Raw genomic sequence first — 17,234 nt, forward strand, 5'->3', positions numbered from 1 at the left:
ACACACACACAGGAGTGAGCTCAGGGGGCACACACACACAGGAGTGAGCTCAGGGGGCCACACACACACAGAGTGAGCTCAGGGGGCACACACACAGCAGTGAGCTCAGGGGGCACACACACACAGGAGTGAGCTCAGGGGGGCACACACACAGCAGTGAGCTCAGGGGGCACACACACACAGGAGTGAGCTCAGGGGGGCACACACACACAGGAGTGAGCTCAGGGGGCACACACACAGGAGTGAGCTCAGGGGGCACACACACACAGGAGTGAGCTCAGGGGGGCACACACACACAGGAGTGAGCTCAGGGGGGCACACACACACAGCAGTGAGCTCAGGGGGGCACACACACAGGAGTGAGCTCAGGGGCACACACACACAGAGTGAGCTCAGGGGGCACACACACAGAGTGAGCTCAGGGGGGCACACACAGGAGTGAGCTCAGGGGGCACACCACACACAGGAGTGAGCTCAGGGGGCACACACACACACAGGAGTGAGCTCAGGGGGCACACACACACACAGGAGTGAGCTCAGGGGGCACACAAAGGAGTGAGCTCAGGGGGCACACACACACAGCAGTGAGCTCAGGGGGCACACACACACACAGGAGTGAGCTCAGGGGGCACACACACACAGCAGTGAGCTCAGGGGGGACACACACAGCAGTGAGCTCAGGGGGCACACACACACAGGAGTGAGCTCAGGGGCACACACACAGAGTGAGCTCAGGAGGGCACACACACACAAGGAGTGAGCTCAGGGGGGCACACACACAGGAGTGAGCTCAGGGGGCACACACACACACAGGAGTGAGCTCAGGGGGCACCACACAGGAGTGAGCTCAGGGGGACACACACACAGGATGAGCTCAGGCGGGCAACACACACAGGAGTGAGCTCAGGGGGGCACACACACACAGAGTGAGCTCAGGGGCACACACACACACAGGAGTGAGCTCAGGGGGGCACACACACAGCAGTGAGCTCAGGGGGGCACACACACAGAGTGAGCTCAGGGGCACACACACAGGAGTGAGCTCAGGGGGCACACACAACAGAGTGAGCTCAGAGTGGCACACACACAGGAGTGAGCTCAGGGGGGCACACACACACAGGAGTGAGCTCAGGGGGGCACACACACACACAGGAGTGAGCTCAGGCACCCACAGGGCTCAGGGAGGAAAGTTGGGCTGTCACAGACATCTTTCATGAAAATCCTTTCCTCAGGGTTTTTCCTCCTGAGAAGCTGAGAGGCCTCAGGAACAAAATGTACACATTGATTATCTGCTGCTGTGGAATGCAACAGGTGCATCTGTGATTGGCCCATGTTGGTTGTTTCTAATTAATGGCCAATCAAAGTGAGCTGGCTTGGACAAACCTTTGTTATCATTCTTTTTCTACTCTTAGCTAGCCTTCTGATGAAATCCTTTCTTCTATTCTTTTAGTATAGTTTTAATCTAGTATATATTATAAAATAATAAATCAGCCTTCTGAAACATGGAGTCAGATCCTCATCCTTGGACCCATGTGAACACTGGTCACACTGGACATTGGTGCAGTTTGTTTGGGGGATCCCTGGGGGTTCCCTAAGCTGTGTGTTCACTGGTAGCAGCAGGCAGGCAAGGAGACTCTACATGGATTCTGGGGGTGCTGATTAGATGAGGGTTTATTGGGGGTCCCACCCCCAGTGGGACCATCCTCATATCCACATACAGAAACAACCAACAGCCCTCAACCTTCATAAAAACCACCAAATCCTGAAAATCATCAATGACGCCCTAATCAATCTCCCAGCACCATCAAATATCTCAACATGATGAAATTTCAGATCTCTATTATTAGGTGTTTGCTTGGTTTCTGAGGGAGAAGGGGGAGAGAAGGAGAGCCTAGGGAGAGAAGGGCCAAGAAAGGTTTGGGATCCCCAGCACAGCTTAACAAGAGACTCAAATTGGATGTGGAATGAGATTGGGCCAGTGGGATTACAGGTCCATGATCCTCCCCTGCAGTATCACAGGCTTGGAATAAACCCTGCATTTTCGAGGGGTGAGACAGAGAATACCATTTAATTAAAATGTAACACCACAGGACCTCACTCCAGAAGGGCCCTTAAATCTGCCTACACTGAGGTTGTTGTTACAGTAAACAAACTGACATTCCTTCACGGAGTTCATCCAGATTATTCAAAATCAAGACCAACATTACACTCAGAATGTGTTCTAAAAACCCACAGAATGTTAAACTGTCTAAAAACAAATGCTGCTACCTTCAATCCCTCTCTCAGAGTGATGTGACAGCTCATCTGGTTTCCCTCAATGACCTATGTTAAAGCTACAGAAAGAACTAGCAACACACACACACACACACACCAGCAACTACACTGTGAAATAAGTGTAACACTGCATTGTAACAGGCTGCTCCAGAGAATCTGCTGCCCCAGCTCTGGAAAGAGCACTGGGAGAAGGTGGATTGACTGGACAAACCTGCTGCCATAAGGATATGCTTCTCTCTTCTGGTAAGGGTTGTGTTCAGCATCATACCAGTACCTCTGGTCATAACTCCTCGGGTCTCTGTACCTGGGGTCGTACGGGTATCGCTCCCAGCGACCTGGATCTTGGGAAAACAAAAAGAAATGGTTCAGATATTGGTAGATTTGCCTATAATCTTTTGCTGCTCCTTTCTCTTTAATTACAAGTTGGTTTCGTCCTGAAGCACAGAGCAAACCCAAAGAAATGTACTTAAAGCTACATAAATATGTCCACTCCTTTTTACTTTAAAAAATCAATTTTACACCTTTCAGAATACATGGCTGTTAGAGTTAGTTACTCCTGAGGGGTCAGTGTTTGCCACCAGATCTTTTCTAACATCTTTAAACCTCAATCCTACTATTTGTTATGACATTCACAGAATCTCTGTGATCAGTCTGCAGAGTGCCAAGCAAAACATCTCAGGATGTGGACAGATGTTGCTCAAAACCCTCCCAGGCACTACACAAACAATTACCTCCAGACTCCCAACGCCAGCATGTCTCAGGGAGCACTTAGATAATGATGGACAAAACCAAAATCCAGTCCTGAGTCAACTTTACACCCACGTAAAATTCACTTTACAGGTTTGCCTTCAGGTCACACACCAAGGACACACCCCAGTGAAAGGCAGCCTTGCACCACATGGAACAAAACTGTTCTGTATCCTTACAATTGAGGGTTTGCACAAAGGAAAGGCAAACTTAAGGCCTGAGTGAGGAAAATCTATGGAAAAAAAATCAGAGTTCTTTTGGACACCTTACCTCCATAATCATAGGAGTTTGGGTAATAGCCTGAATAATAATCACTCCATCCACCTTTTCCATAATAATCTTCTGTATACCCTTGCCTGAAAGAAAGCAAACAAGTATACAAAAAGTTGTTATTCCTCCTTAATCTCTTCTAAATTCAGCAGGAGGTAGGAAAAACTCTATGCCCCAATTGATTAGACAGAGTTGCATAGTTAAAATAATGCATTTCCAGGAAACCAAGGAATCATAAAATTAAGACTTTACAACCCAATATAACACTAAATTGTTGTGTGCCATTGAAAGCTGACAGCCCTTAGCATACAATAATTTAGTGGCTTTATAAACTGCTTTGGTGATAAGTTTAATTACTTACAGACAATTATTCACAAAAACTACTGCTATAATTAGCATCCTTTGAACTGTCTCAACAGAGAAGTCAACAATTTAACAATTCATTAAGAAATAATAGCTCCCTCAAATTTAACAGTGTTTTATTATACAGCTCATAATGAAGAAAATTCTCATTTACAGAGCTGATTGTCCAAACAAGCACAAAAACCTGGATAAAACCAGCACAACAAAGTAAGAGTCAGTGCATGCAAAAAGATGATTTCTTCTGATGAAAAAAAGAAAGATGTGGCCATTATTTGGAATATCATGAGCCTTTATTATACAACATTTTCACATCATAGAATTTCTGAAAAAAGCCAGAGGATGAATGTTAGATGAAAAATGCAGTGTCTACATGTATGTGAACACATGAATGTATATATATGTATACATCTGTGTATGTTTGTACCTACACAGGTGCATGAATCACACAAACACACCTGGGCACACACACAGAGCAGGTGAAGGTATTTCATGCCAGTTTGGAGTGATGGAAACTTCCACCTTTCCCTACAACTGGTCCTACAAGTCAGAGAGCAAACTGCAGAGTGGCTGCCAGCACAGCCCTCACCCTGCAGAGGAGCTCTGATCTTATCACACCAGCCCTGGCCACCCAACCAGTCCATCCAGAGAGATCTCACTCCTTTCTCCAAACAGAGTTTCCAAAGCTGCTGTGCCACATTCAGGGCAGTTTCACACACACACAGAGCTCTGCAGCTGCACACCACAGTCCCTGCCTGTCTGCACTGGCACTCACAGCAGCCCTGACACAGCCACTCCTAGCAGGCTTTGATCTGCCCACTGCCACGTAGAGAAACTTCAACCCCTTCTGAAAATAGCACCTCAGGAAGTGCTACTAGAGGTTATCATCTCATTTCCAGAGCTCACAGCACACTTAAATTCACTTAAGAAAATGGTAAAAGTTATCACATGGAGCTACAGCCATTGTTTTGTTCTCCTCAAGACCAAAATACATCTATAATCTTCTGGAGATGGTAAATAAAATGTGATATTTGTAATTTGATCACTGCTTCATGAGTGAACTACCAACAAGAGACAAACATTACAAAAGGTTTAATCATTTCCAGACAGGAGTTTCTCTGTTAGAAACTGCAAAGAAGGTAACAACAATAACATTTTGTCATTAATTTGAAGTTCATACAAATAACTTACACAATTATCATCAGAAAGCAGCAATCTCTTCAAGGTAATTTGCTGCTTCTTGCTTGAGTAGAGATTTAATCCTGCGTTTTCAAGTAGCATCTGAACATATTGTTCCCCTCTCTCTTTATTTTATATTAATCAGACAGATCAAGGCTTCTAAGTTTTCCTAATCAAAATCTGCAGTGAAATGAGTGGGTGGGACATGCCCACACAGCACCTCTGCCACCCAGACCACATTCTGGGAGCTTTGTGAGGAAAGCTGATCCACAGCTGAGGGAATTGTCACACAAATGGACCTGACACAGCACCAGGATGCTGTCACCTGACTCACCACTCTCTTCTGAGCACCTGAACCACTGTGTATCCATGGTGCTGCAAGGCAAATCTCACCCAATGTGCAAAACTGCCATTCATTAACAGACCAGGGGCCCCCTGCTTAAGTGCAAGGCAGAAAATAAATGAGTATTGATTAATAACCCCATGACCTGCACTGCTCTTTCACAGCAAACATCAGCACTGAGGTATCGCAGACATTTTTTCATAGAAATCTTTTCTTTCACATTTGTCCATCTTCTGAGAAGCAGAGCCCCAGAAGAAGAATGTAAACAATTGTTATCAGCTGCTGTGAAATGTAGCAGGTGCCCCTGTGATTGGCTCATCTTCCTTGTGTACCATTAAAGGCCAATCACAGGAGCAGCTCAGGGACAGATTCTCTGCACACAGAACTTTGTTTTTTCATTCCTTCTATTCTATTCTTAGCTGAGCAGCTCTCTGCAACCTCTCTTCTTTTTCTTTGTAGTATAGTTATAATGTATTATATATCATATATCAATAAATCAAGCCTTCTGATTAAGAAACAAAATTCTCGTCCTTCTCTCACCACAGTGACCGTCTAAGGCCACTGTAATACTGAGGCTATCACAGTGACTTCCTGCCTGGCAGAAACACCAACAACCCTCAAAGAACTGAATGAAAGGAACAACAAGCAAGAGGAAAGGCTGGGGAATTGTATCCTTCCCAGACATGCCATTTGACACCGTCCATCCCTGAGGCAGCACACAAAGAGGTTTTGAATTCCTCCCAGTGGTTTATGCTGTAAAACTTCAACAGGTAGCATTACCCTCCCTGCTTTGGGGTACCCAAATCTTGTCTCAGCCGAGGATCACCCACCTGGAGGCAGGTCTGTCAGAGCAGTGGCTGGCCCTGGAGCTGGGCCGCTCGGGCTCGGGGTAGCGGTAACTGCCGGGCTCCATGTAGGCAGCGCTGCCCTCGTAGTGCCGGTACCGGGGGTCGTACTGCCCGTAGCTGTCCTCCTGCAAGAGCACAGGCAAGGGAAAAGGCTGAGCACATCTGAAATCAACAGTTCAAACCAAAATCCATCACCATTCACACCACTGCAGTGAGCCACAGCTGTACTGCAAGAGCACAGGCAAGGGAAAAGGCTGAGCACCTCCCAAATGAACAGTTCAAACCAAAAACCATCACCACTCACACCATTCCCTGGGACAGTGCAGTGACACCTGAAGAGATATAATAAACTATATCTTAACTTTTATTACTTTTTGTGGCAGGAGTTCTAGTCAAGTTATAAATATCCTAAACTTAAGGAAAAAAACCCATTATGTCTGGGCTAAAGAGATTTCAACCTTTCTACTAAACCATCAATAATTCAGGCAGCAGATAGGAACCAAGTTTGAGCACCTGGACTGCCAACTTTTTCCAAACAAACTGCTATGAGCTGACATCTGTGCCAACTATAATTGGTATCAGCAACCACTTAAGTTTCCATAATCTTTGCAGTGTCAGTTTTGTTACTGCTGTCTGGATTTTCTCTACACTTAAACACTTAACGTGAATGCTCTGCTGAATGTTGTTCGTGACACAACTGCTTAAATTCCTAACTCAGAAATGAAAATGAATAATACATATTAAGGGGGAAAAAAGGGAAAAATAGAAACTTACCATGTAATAAAGGTGAGCTGCTGTCCTGGGGTCTGCAGGAGGATAGGGTGGTGGATATGGAGCCTGGTAAGCATCATAAGGATGTCTGTAGTAGTAGTAAGGGTTCTGGGGTGGACCAAAGGCCTCCTGAGGGGTCTGAGGAGGGGGAGGACGCTGCAGGTCTTGCTGCCCGTTGGGTGGCACTGCCTGAGCAGTGCTGGCAGGAGGGGCAGTGGCAGCTGGAGCACCTGGAGGCTGCTCTGACACCGGCTGCTTCCCAGGACTCGTCTGGTCGTACCTTGGCTGGCCTGAACCTCCCTCTTGGGGTCCCCCAGGCTGGGCACGGTTACCCAGCACCTGGCTGTCCCCCTGCTGCATGGCCTTGGCCCCTGTGGAAATCTGGGAGTCTGCAGGAACTGAGGATTGCCCAGATGTTGGTGGCTGCATTTGAGCTGCTTGCATTTGTGGCTGTGCAGCTCGGTCTGCTGCTGCAGCCTGGTGCTGCACATCTTTTGTCACCTGTTGGTAGAAATGTTGTTTGTCAGGCACCTCGGGACGCACCTGGGCAGCACCAGCTGCCTGTTGGGCTGCAGCACCAGAGGGTGACTGATTGTGCACCTGGACAGAATTACTTGTGCTGCTTTTCTCCAACGTCCGTGGCACTGTGAAGTCCAGCACTCCAGCAGCTTCTTTGCTACTTGATTGATTTGCAGAATTATTAGCCTGGGCTATGGAATTAACAGGGGGGACCAGGCCACTTGCACTTCCACTGGGAAGATTTGTCCCAGGAGAAACAGATGAGTTAGACCCTGGCTTGCTAGCAAATTCAGGAACAAGGCCTTCCACATTAACATTCTTTTGCCCTTCTGGACTCAAATTAAGAGGAGTTTTCATAAGCAAGTTTGCAGGCTGATTAGAAGCAGCATCAGAGGAATTAACAGGACTTTGCAATAAATTATGTTTTAACAGATTAGTATTTGGAAGTGCATTAACTAGGAGAGATCCAACTTGCATCACAGGTAGTGGAATGTTTTCCCCACCAGCATGTGAACTTTGGGGACCCATCGCAGGCTTGTCCCCAACTCCAGAGTCCTTCATTGGCTGATTGTTTTCATTGCTGCTTAGCTGATTAGATAGAGAAAGAGAAAAATTAATTGGCTGAGCCAAGTTATAGCTTTGATTAGGCTGAGCAATCAGGATAGGCTGATTTTGCAAAGACTCTGTAGGTGGAGAAGACAATAAACTTGCATAACCAGAACTTGCCTGAGACTGAAGTGCTTCCTCCTCTCCCATTTTGGGAGGATTCTCAAGATTTTCAAAAGCTATATTTCCATCCTGGGAGTGCTGCACAGCAATAGTCCCTGGTTTACATGGCTGCTGATTAGACAAGCCTTCTTCTGGTGGCTGAATGACTTCCACAGTCTGTTTGGCAGGTACATACACTGCAGGAGCAGCAGGAGCTAGGAGAACATTTCCCCCAAAATTTGGTAACTCATTGTGAGCCCATAAAGTCGTTGCTGGGCTATCACACTTCTTAACTGCTCCCTGAGCTCTGGTGGAGGAGCGTCTCTCAGATACTGATTGTATATTTTCCACAACAGGTCCAGAGTGCAGCGTGTTTCCAGCCTCCCCAGTGCCTGGGTGTACCTGAGGCATGTAAATTGTTTCCAGATTATCTGGTGGCTGTTCAAGATTGCCAGGAGATGCAGCAGGCACTGCTGTGTTCTTCTTGATATTCTTCTGGTTTGAGTGGTTCTCTCTTAATTCAACCACCATCTTTGCTTGGTCAATCTCTGCAGGTTTTATACCAACTCCATGGGACCTCACAGGTTCGAAAGAACTATTTGCACTTGTCTGAAACACTCCTGTAGGCTTAGGAGGACTTGGAGTGGGAGGCTGGGATAGATTGCTGTGGTAGTTCTTGCTGAGGTTTAGCTCACCTGAATCACCTCCCAGAGGAGAGGAGTCGATCTGTTTGAAGAAGCTGGCAGAGGATTCCTCATCAGGCTTCCCAATTTCCTGCTGGATAAATGTACCGCCGTGCTCCGGGGGCCGTGCAGAGCTGGAGCTGCTCCTGTGGCTGATGCTGCTGTAGGTGGAAGAGACGCTGTCTGGCCGGCCAGGGTGAGGTAAGGAGTCAGGAGCCTCCAGGTTTGGTCCTCCTTCAGCATGGCTCACAGCATTCTTGGGAAGCGCCTGACCCGGGAAGGATCCGTACCTGTACGGATCGGGACCAGCAGCAGGGGAGGAAGTGTTGATGTTCTGGGGTTCACTTGGCAGCACCTCCTGATTCTGAATGCACTCCAGGTTCTCCACATTCTCGTACTGGGACCCAGCAGCTGGGTCACCTATCTGTGCCTTGTCATCACCAGCAAACAGAGAGTGCTTAGCAGCCTGTGCCTCCTGATGGCTGACAAGTTTAGGGAAGTACTGGGCATCCATTCCTTTCTGTACCATGTCACCAGCTGAACCCAGCTGTGCCTGAGAGAGAATATTGGTTGCCACCTGCTGAGGATGCACAGGCTGGTGATACAGGGAGGCTGAATTTTGCTGACAGGCATCAAACTCTGTTTTCTCCATTACGTATTTTTTCTCAGATGAAAGTATTTCTTCATTTTCTGCCTCATCCCCTTTGAAGAACATGGAGAGAGTTCCTGGATCTCGATCTGTGGGAATAGATCTATTTGACGTTTCAGACATAGCTGGAGACTGGTTTTTGGGGTTGTTTTCCTGAGCTGTGGGAAGGACAAAACCCGAGTCTTGCAAAGGTGGCTGTGGGTAAAACTGTTCCTGGTAAGGTTGGTTTGACCAAGGGTTAGTCATGTCTGTGTTCTGCCTAAACACATTTCCAGGTTGGATGCTGTTCATGTGATGGCTGCTGTTTGCAGGGCCATTTTTGCCATTCCTCTCACAGCCAGCGGGTAAAGGCGCTTGCACGACATTTTGTGGAATTCCTTGGTGCCCAGGGCCCTGTGGGACGTTTGTGTGTGGAGGAGGGTGAGAAGCACTGACAGAAGGCTGAGAAATGTTGTGAACGTCAGTCTGAGGAGACGGCTCAGGATAGGGCACAAAATTGCGGACTGGAGACTGCAGATTGCCTGGGACAGGCCTCCACTGGGGCCCAGGCTGCTGGGGAGGTGGTGGGAAGAGCGCTGCCGTGGTGGGTGCTGAAGCTGCAGCATTTGCATCTCTGCCAACATCCTGCCTAGCTCCAGGTTTGCTCGCTGCAGACACCACCCCAGGATGCACACTGAAAGAATTTTCCACTGCTGCTCCTGGGTTATAATGCAAGGGCGCCGCAGGCCCACGGAGTCCAACATCAGCGTTGGGATGCCCTTCTGCAGCACTATTTATAACATACCCCGGGGACGGAGAGGCAACTGGAACACTGGGAAAGCTACTGGTGCCTAGCCCTGCCTGAGGCACAGGAGCCGGCAGGGAGCTGTGCGGTCCGTGCGGTGGGAACGCGGCCGGAGCGCCGCCCTTGGGCGGCTGATCCAGGGGGGAGCCCTGCGGGGTTTGCCGGCCGAAGGCGAACGGGTCCGTCACGGGCGGCACCGGCGCGGCCGCGGCGTTGGCCCGCCTGCCCAGGGGGCTGTTCCTCCAGTACATGTTGCGAGCCACAGGCACGCCGGCCGGAGGAGGAGGAGCCGCCCCCGGGGGGACAGGCTGCGGTGGCTGCTGCATGGCGGCCTCCCGGCACGGTCACACGGTGACAAACCACCTGCGGAGGCAGCGCACAGATCTCTTCTTCTGGCCTGCTGGGACAACACAGGTACAAGTCAGTTCCCTTGCTCACAATATGTGCAGCACTTAAGCAGCTTTTATTTTAGAAACAAAATCACTCGAAGAATTTGAAGTGGAAAATATCTCCCTTTTCTTCAGAATGCATAACAGACTCCATTGTACTTCTAAATCCAGTCCAGCATTAATGAAGTGTAAGGCTGTGTGGTATCAATGCACATTATTTAACCATTCTATTAAATAGATCCAAGTAAGACTAAGGAAACACAGCTCAGACCCATACTGGTGTCAAACCCTCCAGTGGTATCCCACTGTTACATTTCCCAGAAATCTGCATCACAGACAGGGCTGGAACAGAGCCTGCAGCACCATGCCCTGCTCAATTTAATGATGAAGAGTTCAGAAGTTATTATCTAACTCTAATTCTGTTAGAGATGATCTTCAGCCCTGCTGCACTGGCACTCCATATGACTGGACCTTTACACAGGTAAGATGAGAAGCATCCCTAGAAGGAATTCATCAGATGTTATCACCCTTAAACTTTTGGTTTAACCAGGAAAACCATGGTGTGACACAGTATTGTTATTTATTGTGAGAAAGGCAATTGCATCTTCAGCACAAATATTCTCTCTTCTAGATGAATTCTGCATAGCAAAAGTGCATTTAAGGATAGAAAACCAATCAACTGCCCCCACCTATCAATGCCCATTCTCACTGTAACACCAGTGGGCTCTGGCACAGTATCAGGGTTCCAGCTGCACCTCAGGGTGGAAAGGACACGCTCTGAAGTAATCCAACCCCAGCTCCAAACAATACAGGCAGGAATCTGGTACACAAAGTTCAGTAAATTCATCAGGGTGTCTTTTTCAATTTTATCACCTCTCAACAATCTGGGGAGGATGGAGGCTGACAAACCAGAGGAATTCATCAATTTGCAGTGGAGCTCAGGGAAGCCTTAGCAGCAAATGATGATCTTGTTTTCTCATAGTGCACAACAAAGATTGTTTACAACATGCAGAGTGAAGTACCCACAGCAATTGCTCCACACCAGATGCACTTCTGCTTATAAAAGAAAAAAGCTGTGCAATTCTTATTTGGAGTTCTTCTAAGATTCAGCATCTTGTTACTAAGAGTAATAAAACTGGAAGCCAGAAAAGTCAGATGTTTGTAATCAGGACAAAACTGTAATAGTTCCAGAGAAGTTCAAATGCAATGCACTTCTGGTTTCTTGTTATCAAAAATACTATATGAATTTCATAGAGATTTATACCTAAAAATTCCAATAAAAAGCACACTGGGGTACAACAGCCTTTACTGGACAGCAGGACAACTCCTCCTAAAGAAAAATGCCTCCAACATCCTGTGTATTATCCAAGTTCCTCTTCCAGAGTTAACAGAGCCTCCCAATTTGTCCCCCATATCCACATATTCCACAGCCATACCTAGAGTTAAGAATCCATAAATTTGTGTTTTATTAAGATGGGAAGGACAACACCAAACAGATTTCCACAGAGGCATTAGAGCTCCATCAGTGTCATGCATTACTTGCATGTGCCTTCCCCATTCTTCCCAAAGCACAGCTGCTGAATTCCACCAAGGAATGCTTACAAAGAGGTTTCAGGACTTGCAGTGTCTTATTTAAAAAAAAAATAATAATATTGTACCATATTTTTGTAACAGCCAGCACCAGTAATTAGCTAAAAAAGATATTAAGTGTAAAGTCCTACTTTAAGGCAGAACTTGCCATTCCTCTGACAGGATCTTTGATGGTGCATGACAGAGGTTCAATATGAGGGATCAGCTTCCACAGAAGCAAAGTTAATATTAACAGACTGCACACAGTAGTAAAAGCAAGCAAGATCTGAGGAACTGAGTCCAAATAAAATGAACGTGTCCATGTCAGGTAATTTAAACAGAAGATAACTCAGTGCTACTGACCCTCCCTTGTGCCTTATCCAGCACTAACAGAAATGCTGATTTTAAGGAATTTAGAAATAACTACACAAGTTAAGAGCAATCCACCTCTGCTTTGTATAGTTTGGAAATTCTCATATTTCAGCTGGTTTATTAATTGATAAAGCAGAGCAGCCTGCTAAACATGAGTCACCAGGACTAACAATTGCAGAAGGTGTTTCCAGGCATACCAAAAAAACATTGCCAAAGAGGAAAAAAAGATTAAAACCCTCTAGACAAGGCCATAAAATAAAGTTCATCTGATGAGTTCTACAGCTTCATCTATAAAGAAATAATTCCTTTGGGGGCAATTAATTTAAACCTATCTAAATAAATTACTCTTAAACAGAATAACTATGCCCATAAAGCACGTTACAGAAGGTTAATATTAACTTTCATACTCACACATTAATAAAACAATAAATAACATGTTCACACACACAGATTTCTAGTAAAAACAAAGTGACCAAAAAAACAAAAATAGAAACTGCAATCTTAAGTACAGGAACAGCTGGAAAAATGAGATTTGCAGCTTTAAAATCAGCAAGTGCTTTTTCACTTTTATCTCATGTAGACAGCTGCACATCTGCACACATGTGGGTGACAGATTGAACACATTCTGCATCATTCACTCTCCTGACAGATTCCTAGCCGGCTTTTCCTCAACAGCAACCAGAGCTACAAAGGTTATCCTGTTAAAATGTAGCAACAGGAGAACTTTAAACAGGCACAGGGTAAGTTTAAAGAGATCCAGGGGAAAAATAAAATCCTTCCCTGTGCGGGTGGGGATGCCCAGAGCAGCTGTGGCTGCCCCTGGATCCCTGGAAGCGTCCCTGGACAGGGCTTGGAGCCCCCTGGGCCAGTGGAAGGTGTCCCTGCCATGGCAGGGGATGGAATTTGATGATTTTTAAGGTCCCTTCCAACCCAAACCAGCCCGTGACTCCATCAAAACAGCTCTTTGGGAACCGCAAGCCCAAAGCGTTCCGGTTTATTCCGACAGGAGCCCGGCTGCCGGTTCTCCAGCTCCGGGAGCCGCACTCCTGAGTCAGCACCAGTTGCACCGACCTGGGGCACCTGAGAGCCGCAAACACAGCCCTGCCCCGGGCCCGGCGCTGTCGGAGGGGACACACGATAGCCGGCATCGGTCTGAACCTTCTCCCCGCCGCACCCCACGCAAAAACCTCCGGAGCCCCGCGGAGCATCCCCGTCCCACCGCCCCAGCGAAACCGCCCGGAGCTCCCCAAATGCTGCGGGGAAACCCCGGGCAGCGCGGCCCGGACTGCGGCAGCGCCTTCGCCCCTCCTTGCGGCACCACAGCCCGCCCCAGCCGGGCCGCGGGCCGAGCCCGGGGCTGCGGGAGCCGCCGGCTCCCGGCGCTGCGACAGCCCCGAGGCCCTCGCTGAGGCACGGCGGGGTGGGCACCGGGCACACCGGGGCCCGCGCCTCCAGCCCGGCGCTGCTCGCGCAGCCCACCCGGGACCCGCGGCCCTCCCTCCGGGCGCGCCCCGCGGTACCTGGCAGCCCCCGCCGGCCGCGGCCCCTCAGCAGCGGGCGCGGGCGCCGCCGCCCCGCACGGCCCCAGCGCCGGTCGCCGCCATCTTGGCACATCCGGCTCGGGCTTCCGCCGCCGCCGCCGACGTGTCACGGCGCGGCGCGCCATGACGTCACGGCGGCGCGCGCAGCCGGCGGTGTTGCTGTCCGGCGGCGGGAGGGACCGCGGGTTCGAATCCCGGCTGGGGCGGTTGCGGGATGGAAGGTCGCGGGTTCGAGTCCCGTTCGGGGCGCCTCGTCCCGGTGCTTCCCCTGTGTCACCGGGATCTCGCCCCTGTGCCGGGGAGTGGCGGAGCGCGGCCCCGTGAGGGCTCCGTGCAGGTCTCGGTGGCCCCGGTTGGCCGGTGCGGGTGCAGTGGCGCGGGTGGCCGCCAGGGCGGGACAGAGCTCCGCCGCTCCGGGGCCGCTCCCGGGGGAGCCGCTGCCCATCGCTGCCGCTGCCCATCGTTTATAGACACGGAAAATGAGATTCTGCCTCACAGAGCGAAGCTGCACTGCGAGGTCCTGTCCTGCACGTCCGTGGGGGCCTAATTAGGAAAGGCTGATTAATTGGGGACGGCCAGGGTGCACGTGTCCAAGAGCTGCAGAATCAGAAACGAATCCCAGAATCCTTAAGGCTGAAAAATCCCTCCAAGATTACCGAGCACCATATTCACCACTAAACCCTGTCCCCAAGTGCCACATCCGTGTGCCCTTTTGAACACTCCAGGGATGATGGTTCCAGCACTGCTCCAAGGCTTAGCCACCCTTTCTGTGATGAAATTTTCCTAAATATGCAATTTAAGCTTTCCCTGGCACAACTGGAGGCCGTTTCCTCTCACCCTGTCCCTTGGTATCATAATATTGATCTATTGATATTTATTGATATACTGTTCCTTGAGTCCATCCTCCTGTTGGGGGGTTGTGCACAGGGAGAATGAGATAATGGACAGGGAGAATGAGATGATCTTGAAGGTCCCTTCCAACCACACCAGTCTGTGACTCCATGAAAACAGCTTTTTGGGAATCAAAAGCCCAGAAGCAGCACAAAACATTCCCTCCTGAGCCTCCTTTTTTCCAGTCTGAGACCCCCCAGCTCCCTCAGCCACCCCCGGTGCTCCAGACCCTTCATCAGCTTCGCTCCGTGAGTTGCAGCTTTATTTTACACAAACACAAAGCTTTTTGAGGGGGTGAACCCCCATTCCAACCACCAGAAGAATATCTGCCATTCCCTGTGCTGACACTGTCCCACCCTGCACCCAACAAGCCTTGGAGAGGAAAACACAAGGAGCTAAACAAACATCTTAATCAGGGGTCGTTATCAGTGCAGAGCTGTTCCTGCACTCCCATCATTAAAGCAGGGGAATATCCTCAAAGCCCTGGCCAAGCAGGGGAAGCAGCACTTTGATGCTGGTGTGGGAACCAGAGGCAGCACTGTGATTTTTAAGTGCCTTTCATCTCCCTCTTTTGTAGGAACATTCGTCTAAACCAGCTTGTCAAATACAATTTCCTTGCACAGGCATGAGTTGCAGATAAAGCCCTGGTTCTCCCTTGATACCTCCCCCAACAGGTGTAATCTGAGGAAACATGGTTTTAATTAGCCTGATTGGCTTTTTTGTGTGCTAAACAGCATCAAGAGCTCAAATCTGTGTTTATAGTTGGATATTTATGTTACATATTTAAACCCCTTATACAGCGGTACACAATGGAAACATCAACAATGGGATCTCACCTTTGCTGTTCTCTTGATATGTATGTGATTATAAAGAATTTCCACATTAAAGCATGCAATCCCTTTTTAACCTGAAGTTTTCTAGCTGGTTTGCTGTACTCAGCAGTAGTTCTGGACTTGATTGACCTATTATAAAATAAAACCTTGGTCAGTGAGGAGAGCGTGTGTCCCTCTCTCCTGCTTCACAGAATCACAGAATGGTTTGGGAAGGACATTAAAAATAATCCAATTCCACCCCCTGCCATGGGCAGGGACACCTTCCACTGTCCCAGGCTGCTCCAAGCCCTGTCCTGGGACAGTTCCAGGGATCCAGGGGCAGCCACAGCTGCTCTGTTCCTCTGCTCACCTGGGATACAACACAAACAATTCTGACTTTTTTCCTGGTAATTTATTCAGTCTTCAGGTTGCACACAACCAGAAACACAACCTTGCCCCACGGGCTTGCTATGAAAAGGATCATTCTTTGAGTTTAGAAACATGGAAAATGCTAGAGGAGGGTATCTCTATCCCTTACCAGTATTCTGCACCGTGTTGGCCAACTGGACAACCTGAGTTTTATTTATTTACTCATTCAGTTGCTGTGATTATTCAGGCTACCCCAGCCACATTAACCCCTGTGTGATTTGAGCACCCGAGATGAATTTGGCTCCTTTTGCACATTCTCCAGGGGCTGATTTCAGCCGTAGCAACAATTCCTCAATCGGGGCTGGAGCAGCTGCGAGCAACTTTGTGAGCAAACACCAACACAGCCTGGAGGGAGAGGCAATACAGAGTAGCAGTTTCTAAATGTCTAAATGTCCCATCTAATTGAGCAGGAATAATGAAAACAAAAAGTGGAAAAAAAAAAACCAAACCAAGCCCTCCAGCATGTAAACAAATAGTTCAGGTGCAGGGATTCCATACCTGCCATGGCAATAGCCAGGGCTAATCTTGTTTTCAGCACTCCTGAACCCTTCCCTCGGGTATGAGAGGGATGTGAGCGAAGTGATTTTTTGGTGCTTCTCAGCCTTTTTCACCTGGAATGCTGAGACAGCCCTGCTTGCCATGATCCATCACTCCTCGGCATCTCCTGGTGCTGGGAGGGCTTGAGGTTCAGCTCCCAAAAATCTTCATCCACACCAGGTGGAGATGAGCTTGTGGTGGGTTGGTTGGTGTGGGAAGAAGCCTTAAATGTGAGAGTTTGAAACTGGGGCCTTTTCTCTCATTTCTCCTTTAATTAAGCCTCCATCCCAGCTGGATCTGTGACACCACAATCATCTCATGTACCCACAGGTTGGTTGGTCACCAGATGCCTTCATAAATCAAAGCAATTTGGGGCTAAGCACTTAAAACCTAAATTTTTGCATCCCTTTCTCCTCTACTCCTTAAAAACCTCAACTGACTTCTAGTTTGAATTACCTTGTGGACAATTAATTAATATCTATCCCTTTACTTCTTTCCATGGTATTTAGCCCCCTCTTTCCTCATCCTGTCCCTCTGACCATTCCTCATGGAAAATCCC

The 17,234-nt window shown here is 48.5% G+C and overlaps 1 protein-coding gene across 5 annotated transcripts in view; it reads right to left on the reverse strand.

Annotated features, from left to right (window-relative positions):
- Positions 1–14,075, reverse strand: part of SEC16A (SEC16 homolog A, endoplasmic reticulum export factor) — a 29,179-nt gene extending 15,104 nt beyond the window's left edge. For 3 of the 5 annotated variants that reach the window (XM_064727458.1, XM_064727459.1, XM_064727456.1), the window contains exons 1-5: positions 13,986–14,075; positions 6,796–10,532; positions 6,004–6,146; positions 3,292–3,377; positions 2,486–2,615 (exon numbers count right to left, since the gene is read on the reverse strand). In XM_064727458.1, coding sequence (XP_064583528.1) covers positions 2,486–2,615; positions 3,292–3,377; positions 6,004–6,146; positions 6,796–10,461 — 4,025 coding nt within the window. In that variant the 5' untranslated portion in view covers positions 10,462–10,532; positions 13,986–14,075. Of the gene's footprint in view, positions 1–2,485; positions 2,616–3,291; positions 3,378–6,003; positions 6,147–6,795; positions 10,536–13,985 lie in introns of all 5 variants that reach the window. The other 2 variants (XM_064727460.1, XM_064727457.1) reach the window with 2 other exon arrangements.
- Positions 14,076–17,234: the final 3,159 nt, after the last annotated feature.

The sequence above is a fragment of the Zonotrichia leucophrys genome, chromosome 17, assembly GCF_028769735.1.
Source record: "Zonotrichia leucophrys gambelii isolate GWCS_2022_RI chromosome 17, RI_Zleu_2.0, whole genome shotgun sequence".
Lineage (NCBI taxonomy): Eukaryota > Metazoa > Chordata > Aves > Passeriformes > Passerellidae > Zonotrichia > Zonotrichia leucophrys.